Genomic DNA, 9267 nt, shown 5'->3' on the forward strand with positions numbered 1-9267 from the left:
ATTGATAATCAAGATTCTGTGACATTCTGACTTTAGTGCACTTACTTTCAACAACAACAACAAAAAAGCGTACATTAAAATAAGTAAAAGGATTTACAGGATCCATCTCTGTAAAGAGGAGAGCATCCCCAAGCTAATAGTGAATTTCCACCGCTCTATTACCCACCTGTGACTGAAATTTCTCATGAAGGAAAAAATACATTTTAAGCAATCTTTTCCTATAAACTTAAAATCATATACTCAAAAAATTACATACTCTGGAGATTAGATTACACATTTGTTATAACTCTATATTTATTATATATACTCAGGTTAATTTAAATATGCAGTTTCAAGATACTAAGCATTTAAAAACATACTCATTTATAGCCTGGCATGTGTGTAAATACACACATATCATACTGAACCTAATGTTTTCAAGAACCATACAAACTTAAACATAGATTTGAATTAGTGTTACTTTGGTATGGGGGAGGGGAGCATGGCTGGGTGACATCCGGTACTTCAATCTCAGTCCCAACTGCACTGAGGCTGGACCCAGGTCTCTTGCACGCAAGCCTGATTCAGCGCCTTCAGCTCCTGGTCCAGTTCTAACACAACACTGCACAGAAACTATGGGTTCAGGGTTCAACTGAGACTGTGCAGTCGCTGCAGGTGGGGATGATTGGGAGCATGGTTCCCCCCTCTTGACAACTGCACTGAACAATACATTATTGGGCTTGAAGTAACAAAAAAAAAATCCTATCACAAGAAATTCAAAGTGAAACAGAACTCCTTTGAAGATTAGTATGAAAAGGCATTTGGTTTGTTATCCTTTTACTAATGAGAATACTGCCAAGGACTAATTTCCAAACACTGCCTTACCCGTGACTGATGGAATTCTTTATTTTGGCTTACTTTACCTTTTTTGATGGCAATAGAGTTTCACTGAAAAACTGAGAAGTGCAGTCAGACTTGACTAAACCAGAGCAGGACGCAGAAGCCACAGCTGGAACCTCTGTATGAGAATCTAGCACCTTCCGGCAACTTTTATTCGTTTCTCAAAAGTTTCCTTCTTTTACTCCAGTATGGCAACTGGCCTAATGCTGCAAGGCCATCTGTAGCAAAGAGGACTTAGATTTCTAGCATTTCATTTGTGCAAGACCCTGTGACGTTCAATCTGAGTGGGAACACTTCTGACTGAAATACTACCGTACTGCTCTAAGGAGCATCACCATACTGCGTGTTATTAGTTTAGAATACAATTGAAGTGCGAAACAGCCTGTGAATGGAGAGTAAGAATGGTGCTTTTCAAAGCCTTCGAGGACGCGTGCTGGCGGGGGCACAAGCAGGCAGAGGCCTGGAGTCCTCGATGGCGCAGCCTCTCCTGTCACCTCAGAAGATGTTCTGTTCTTTCACACAATGACTTGAGCATGCCTCTCTGAACACTCAGACTGATTTTTAGGGATCTCTCCCGATAAATATTCCTTGAGATGCCATGCCTGAATTCATATTTATACCGAATATACTTGTATGCAGGCTGTTATTTCTTTTTGATGTTTCAGCTGTTGGAATCCACAGGAATTAAAGACTGTTGTCCGTCAGCCGAGGAGGTCACCTCTAGCAGTAATCTAGTCAGCTGCTCTGGAGTTTCCTTCTGCCTGAGCCCATCAACCTGCTTCACCTAAGTACGACTGAGCGCTCCGCAGCAGTGCTCCTCATACCTAACATCCTGGCTCCTTTTGTGTTGGGGCAGCCCAATCTGCTGTCTCCAGATCAATCAATCAATCCCTTTGTTTCAGTCTGCCCAGCAGCTCCGAATTCCAGATGGGACTTTTTCCTGACTTTATGCTCTTCTCCAAACAAACAAAATCTTGACCTCTGGCTAACTCTACTTTTCCCCGTTTTTGCTTCCAGGTCACAAGCAGCAGTGTTCAGGGGCTACTCAGGTCTGCAGGGGTTACTTTGTGGCAGTGCTTGGGAACAGTATGGTACCTCGAACCCAGGGATTGCCATACACAAACTGTGAGCTGTAGCCTGCTGAGTTGCACACGCGCCCCCCCCCCCCACGAGGTCCTGTCGGAACTCTTAGCAACTAGTCCCCGAGCACCACCATGGATGGCCCAGGGGCCCCCGCTGCATTTCACTGCTGAGCTGTCTAGCCTTGCGCAGTCTGACCAGCATCACTGGGTGCTGCCCTGGTCCCCTGAACACTGCTTGGGGAACTCCCCACAAAGAAACCAGTGCGACTCTCGGGCTCTGGCCTTATTCTGAGCAGTGCCCCCCGCAACTGCACAGTGCTCTTACTGGGCCCAGGCCTTTGGTCCGAAGAAGGACCAGGCAATCCGTGCAGACCCAAATCCTTGCTTGAAGGCTTTCCTAGGGGATGGAGGTGTTCTGAAGCTTAGTGTTCCAAAGAGTGACTCCTCTGGGGCAGGAAAAGGGCTTAGGAAGTAGTGGGGAGCATGTAAGAGTGGGAAAAGGAGGCGGGGGGTAAGTTAGTACTTCCTACATCTATACCTATTCCAGTTGCTGGCAATTCACCAAACACTAATTCCTATTCTTTTGCTTAGTCACAAACAACACACGTTCAAAGATAAGAAATACATATTCTTAATATAAAAATCTTGCTACCTTGCTACGGTAAAAACTCTTAGGTAGCTTCCCCGAGATCCAACTGTGGATCTCAATTTATACTTGAGTCTCCTAACAATCTCTGGCTGGAGGTCAAAGCTTTGGTTTCACATAGCTGCTTTTTAATTTTAAGATGAAGGAAATTATACTGGGGAAATCTACTTGTCTTATTTTTACTCAAAAGTAGGGCAGAGATGCCACTGATATAATAGGATTAAACAGAGTTTTATAGACTATTTAGTCATCACTTAGAAATATATCTCAGAATTTTGAGTTAGCTCTAAAAAACATTAACATTTGTGGTTTATATTCTCTTTAAAACGAGCACATTTTATAGTACACTCTTGAATACCTGTGGTTCCTTTTAATCTTTATACTCCAAGTTCTATTCAGAATTTGTAACTAAAATGCACAATTTCTACCTATATATTTGCAAATTTAAGATTCAAATTCAAAGGATACAATAATATGTCGATCAGATGGGTTTCGCTGACGTGTTCTTTCTAATTGAGTTAACTGTTTAGCTTCTCGATCCCTTGCTGTTAATGTTGCTTTGAGGTCGTCCTGCAAATGGATATCTATTGTTAAAAATAGTTGATTTAAATAAAATATATGCTGTTTAAGGAAAAGAAAAACACTGCCTACTTGACCCAGCAACAGCACCACAGCAATCATTACTACAATATTCCTATTACACAGTTACTGAGCCTTTGTGTGTGAAATGTGGTTGGATGTGTTTCATTTTCAAAATGATACAGGGGCCAGCAAGATAGCATCTTTGGTAGGGTTCTGGTCTTGCACATCACTGACCTGGGTTCACCCCTGAGCACAGAGCCAGAGCAACCCGGTGTGACCTCAAAAGAGAGCAAGATAAAACAAAACTAAAATAATAATACAGGGAGAACAATTTTAATGTAAATCCTCTTTTCACATGTATATACACACATATATGTATATGTATTTTGGACAAGTATATGTAGCTTTTTGATTGTGATGGTTACTGTGTTTACTTGCATAAATTATATATGTAAGACTTTTTCTCAAAACTCAATGAGCACTTAAAATGGCAACATTTTATTAAATGTAAATTGTTCTTCAGCAAAAATGATATAAAAAACAAAGTTGTGGGGCTGGAGCAATAGTTCAGCAGGGAGGGCATTTGCCTTGCATGCGGCCAACCTGGGCTCTACCCCTGGCATCCCATATGGTCCCTTGAGGATCCCCAGGACTGATTCCTGAGTGCTGAGCCAGGAGTAAACCCTGAGCGTAGCCAGGTGTAACCCCCCCACCCCCCAAAAAAAGACAAAAAAAAAAAAGAAAGTAACAAGTAGTGGAGTTGGAGAGACAGTCCAGTGCAACAGGATGCCTGCCTTGCGTGTGGCTAACCGGGGTTCAAACCCTTGCAACCAGGAGTGATCTCTGAGTGCAGACCCGGGAGTGAGCCCTGAGCATTGCTGGGTGGGGCGTAATCCTGCCCACCCCCAATCAAAACAACCAACCAACCAACCAACCAAAACACCAATCTTGTAATGCTCATTTTGGTCTGCATGTTATTACCGATCTTAATAAAAAATATAAACTTATATTGACTTACTAAAAACAATTTCCGTCTAGAGGCCAGAACAATAGTACAAGGGACAGGGCTGTGCCTTGTGGCGCTATACTCCCATCCCATAGGGCCCCGCGGGCACTGCCAGGAGTAATTCCTGAGGGGAGAGCCAGGAACAACTCCATAGGACTACCAGGTGTGGCCTCAAAACTAAAACATTAAAATCTTGTCTAAAATATATAGACAAAAATTCTGTCTACATATCCATTACTATAAATAGTAAATATTTTGTTTCCATAATACAGTATTGCTTTATATTATAGTAGTATAATTAGTAAGCACACTAAAAATATTTAAATTCTAAGAAACGACACTTCTAATTTGTTTAAACACCATTTTATACTTTTTATTACACCATTTTATGCTTTTTATTACAGTACTGCTTTATATTATAGTAGTATAATTAGTAAGCACACTAAAATATTTAAATTCTAAGAAACGACACTTCTAATTTGTTTAAACACCATTTTATACTTTTTATTACACCATTTTATACTTTTTATTACAGTATTGCTTTATATTATAGTAGTATAATTAGTAAGCACACTAAAAAATATTTAAATTCTAAGAAATGACACTTATAATTTGTTTAAACACCATTTTATACTTTTTATTAAATACAAACGTTGAAAGCCTTGTCCTCTCTGATAGAACACCTAAAAGTAGTAGGAAAAATGAACTTACTCGTTTCATTTTGACAATGGTTCCATAAGCTTTCAGAGGTTCAACAACTTTGGCTTCAAGTCTTTCAACCTATTGAAAATTATAAAAGGTAACTGAAAAGAAACAGATATACCAGAATACAAATTAAAAAAAAAAAATCCTGTACTGTTTAACTAGAACATAATCACTACACATAGCAATATTAAAATTTTAAAACAATAAATGTTACATATTATCTCATATCATAAACAAAGTATTAGAAATGAGTGACTCAGAGCTAAACTTAAACACCAACTCTTGGGCTGTAGGTAAACAGTGTCCTGAGTTCCGAAGGAGCTCACCCGGCCACACCACATCTATCGGCGCTTAAAGTACCTTCAAGTAGTAGCTTCCGGGCAAGTTTTAAGATATCACAAATATATAACAGCCCAACTTTCCATCTATGCAAATCAAAGCTGAAAGATAGAGAATATTGGAGATACTTAAAGCAACATCATCTTTGAAATGAACAAAGCTGGGGCCAGATTGATAGCACAGCAGGCAGGGCATTTGCTTTGCACGTGGCCGACCCAGGTTCTATGCGGCCGACCCAGGTTCTACGCGGCCGACCCAGGTTCGATCCCCGTCACCCCATAGGGTCCCTGAACACCAGAAGGAGTGATTCCTGAGTATAACCCCTAGGCATCACGAGGTGTGGCCCCTAAACAGACAAAGGGAACAAATCTTACAAGACCTCTGTGTAAGTGGAGTTCTGTTCCACCCCCTCAAGAAACCACTGTCTATTATCAAAGCACAAGAAAAGTGGTCATCCATGATGCGGAGCTGTCAGTCCGTCTGGATGAGAGTTATTTAGAATCAAGAGTTTTTCTTAAACAGCACAATTCCTTTTTTTCTTTTTTGGGGTCATGCCTGGGGATACTCAGGGGTTTACTCCTGGCTCAGCATTCAAGAACGACTCCTGGCCGTGCTCAGGGGACCATCTGGGATGCTGGGGATCGAACCCAGGTCGGCCACATGCAAGGCTAACACCCTCCTCACTGTTCTATCGCTCTGGCCCCAAACAGTACAATTCCAACCACATTTCAAAATGCAGCTTTATTAATGGCATTAATAGGAGGTAGTGAAGAAACACTTTATTTTAAAAGCAAGTATATAAATACAGCATAAGAAAATAACTTTTGGATATCAAAATTTTCTTTCTCAGGTCAGGTAATGAAAGAGGACATGTATTTTATGGTTAAAAATGAGTTTGTTATTTTTGTAGCGAGAATGGGCTTTTACGGATATAATACATTTATATAGTTAGTTGAGTACACTTCATTGCATCCTGTTTTTGCTTTAGTTTTGATAAGCAAAATATATAGATATTTCATTTGAAAAATTTTAGAAAGACGAAGAAAATTAAATTCTCTTAAGCATTTAAATATCAGGATGCCTAAAATCAAACCCAATGATATTCAGAATAGTTCCATTTATACCATTTCTAATAATCCATCCACTGATGATTCAGTGTCAGGACTGTCCAAGTCTTTTGTCTGTTCTCCTTTTTTGCCTACCTTTTGTTCATTGTTCATTATCACCTCCACCATTTGGTAAGCAAAGGAAATAAAAAGGAGAACAAATGTAAAATCAGTTCACTTTGCTATTTGATAAATAGCATAAAAGTTTTCTCTAGGAGGGGGTATTGGAATTATTGGCTAACATAGGATTTTAGGACTATCAGTGAGAAATTATTTTTTAAGTATTAAGTACTCAGTTATGTATAGCTGAGACTTGCTTATTACAGAACTGCCACATGACATGAACTCAATGTTTTCCCAAAATGCACCTCTAACTTTACAAGTCAAATTTGTATACGGATAATTATGGAATTCAAAAAGCAATACCCTATTTTTTTGTTTTAATAGTTGGCTTTCTGTTTCAGGCTTTTAAATAAAGTGCTGATGACCAGAGCACCAAAAATTCTTCAGCTCTCACCAGGCAACTCCTAACAAGTCAACCCGCACTATACCTAAAACAAGGAAAAGAATGCAAGTGAAAGCACTTTAGAGGTCTTCAAGGGAACAAGAGTCTCCTGTGTGTGCGGGGGGTGTAGCGGGGGTTACTGCCTGGGTCCCAGCATCAACCTCACCCTCACCTCGCGCGGGGTGGGGGTGGGGATGCGGGAATCCTCCCCCAGGCCCGCTGCCTCCGAGACTCAAAAAATCAAGTTTCCTGCGAGGGCGGGAAGGCGGCCCGGCGCCGCGGCCCCGTCCTGGCCCACGTGACCGCCCGGGCCGCGCCCGCCCGGAGCATCCTTCATCCTTACCTGCGCGCGCCCCCCGCGCCCGCCCGTAACCGCCCGCGCCGCACCTCGGCCTGCCGGTAGTCCTGCAGCTTGGCGAACTCGTCGGCGAAGCTCTTGAGGCCCTGCTTGAGGTTGGGCGTCTCGGTGGCCGCGTACACGTTGACCTCGTTCACCAGCAGGTCGGCCTTGTCGCGCAGCCGCGCCGTCTTGCGCACGTAGGCGGCGAAGATCTGGCACAGCTCCCCGAAGTGCTTCTCCACGTTGCTCACGGCGTCCTGCAGCTGCTTGGTCTGCGCGTCCCTGCGCACCGAGAGCCGCGGGCAGCACGGCCGGCCGCGCCCGGCCCGCCCGGCGCCGCCCCGCCCCCGCGCCCCGGCCGCCCCCGGCCCGGCGCCGCTCACTTACCGGCTCTCCAGGCTGCGCCGCAACATCCTGCCCCGCGCTGCGGCCCAACGGCGCGGGCCTCGGCTCCGGGAAGCCGGGAGCCCGCCCCGCGCGCGCGCCGCCCCACCGGGCGTTTCCACGGCAACGCGGCGCGCGCCCCCGCCGCCGGGCTGGGCGGAGCCTCGCGCGGGCCGCGGGCCACGCCCCCCGCCGCCGTGCCGCCGCCGGCCACGCCTCCTCTCCGCCGCGCCGCTGCGGGCCACGCCTCCTCGCCGCCGGGCCTCCGCGGGCCCCGCCTCCTCGCCGCCGCGCGGCCTCCAGCCACGCCTCCTTCCCGCTGGCCACGCCCCCTAGCCGCCCCCGGCTCGCAGCCGCGCGGCCGCCAGCCACGCCTCCTTCCCGCTGGCCACGCCCCCTAGCCGCCCCCGGCTCGCAGCCGCGCGGCCGCCAGCCACGCCTCCTCGCCGCGGCGCCGCCGCGGGCCACGCCTCCTTCCCGCTGGCCACTCCTCCTCGCCGCCCCGGGCTCGCAGCCGCGCGGCCGCCTGCCACGCCTCCTCGTGCTGGCCACGCCTCCTGGCCTCCGACCACGCCTCCTGGCCCCCGGCCACGCCTCCTCACTGCTGCTGCCCCCGCTGCGGGCCACGCCTCTTTGCCCCCACGCTGGGTGGGCTTGGGTCCTGGAGGATGGGCTCAGCCTTGGGGGAACCCCCTTGCTTCAGGCGCTGCAGAGGGTGAGCTGAGGTACCAAGGAGGACAGCTCCTGCTAGTCCTGGTCTCTGTTTCTTTTTGTTTAAATTGTAAGGTACACTTACAAAGCTTTCATGATTGAATTTCGGTTACACAGTGATGGAACACCCATCCCTCCTCCAGTGTGCATTTTCTACCACCAATGGCCCAATATCCCTCCCCACCCAACCCTCCCCCTGCCTCTATGGCAGACAATTTCCTTTTTTCTCTCTGGGGCATTATGGTTTGCAATACAGATACTGAGAGGCCATCACGTCTGGTCCTTTGTCTACTTTCAGCACACATCTCCCATCCAAAACAATCCCTCCAACCATTGATGGATGACTTAGTGGTCCCTCTCTATCCCAGCTGCCTTCTCCCCCAGCTCCTGAGGCAGGTCCGACCCTGGAGAGATCCTCCTAGCTCTTGGTCTACTGGTCTCTGAACCCGAGCTGCTTGCCGCCTTCTGTGCGTTCAGTCTGTGTGTGGCTCTTGGCAGTGTGTGGAAAAGGCTGAGTATTGTTTGCTTATTCAGCACATGTTGGTGGAGTTTCCCTCTCCTGGGTGATTGGGGGAGCTTCCAGAATAATGCAGAGCTAGGAAGAGGGGCGGGTGAGGTCATAAGCAGACCTACAAATTGCATAGTCCCGAGATTATTGTTGTTATTTTTTTGGTCTTTTTTGGGGGAGGGGGAGTCACACCTGGTGATGCTCAGGGGTTACTCCTGGCTCTGCACTCAGGAATCACTCCTGGCGGTCCTTGGGGACCATATAGGGGTTGATAGTCCCCTGAGATTAGTGACTACTGTCATTCATGTCCTCTGGGCTCTGTATGACCGGTTAGGATTATTATTTTTATATATTAATTTTTAATTTTATTTAATCAGCATGATGGCCAGTTGGGATTAAATCCAGCTTTATTTCTCTCAAGAAACCTCCCTAGTGCGGCTGGAGCCATAGCATAGCGGATAAGGCGTTTACCTT

At 46.2% G+C, this 9267-nt stretch overlaps 1 protein-coding gene across 1 annotated transcript in view; it reads right to left on the minus strand.

Moving 5' to 3' along the window:
- The window catches only part of CIBAR1 (CBY1 interacting BAR domain containing 1), a 34758-nt gene extending 27021 nt beyond the window's left edge, over nt 1-7737 (minus strand). Inside the window, exons 1-5 of the mRNA XM_055125481.1 lie at nt 7578-7737; nt 7238-7472; nt 4907-4975; nt 3076-3177; nt 167-172 (exon numbers count right to left, since the gene is read on the minus strand). Coding sequence (XP_054981456.1) covers nt 167-172; nt 3076-3177; nt 4907-4975; nt 7238-7472; nt 7578-7603 — 438 coding nt within the window. The 5' untranslated portion in view covers nt 7604-7737. The remainder of the gene's footprint in view (nt 1-166; nt 173-3075; nt 3178-4906; nt 4976-7237; nt 7473-7577) is intronic.
- Between the last annotated feature and the right edge of the window lie 1530 nt (nt 7738-9267).

This window comes from Sorex araneus, chromosome 2, assembly GCF_027595985.1.
Source record: "Sorex araneus isolate mSorAra2 chromosome 2, mSorAra2.pri, whole genome shotgun sequence".
NCBI lineage: Eukaryota > Metazoa > Chordata > Mammalia > Eulipotyphla > Soricidae > Sorex > Sorex araneus.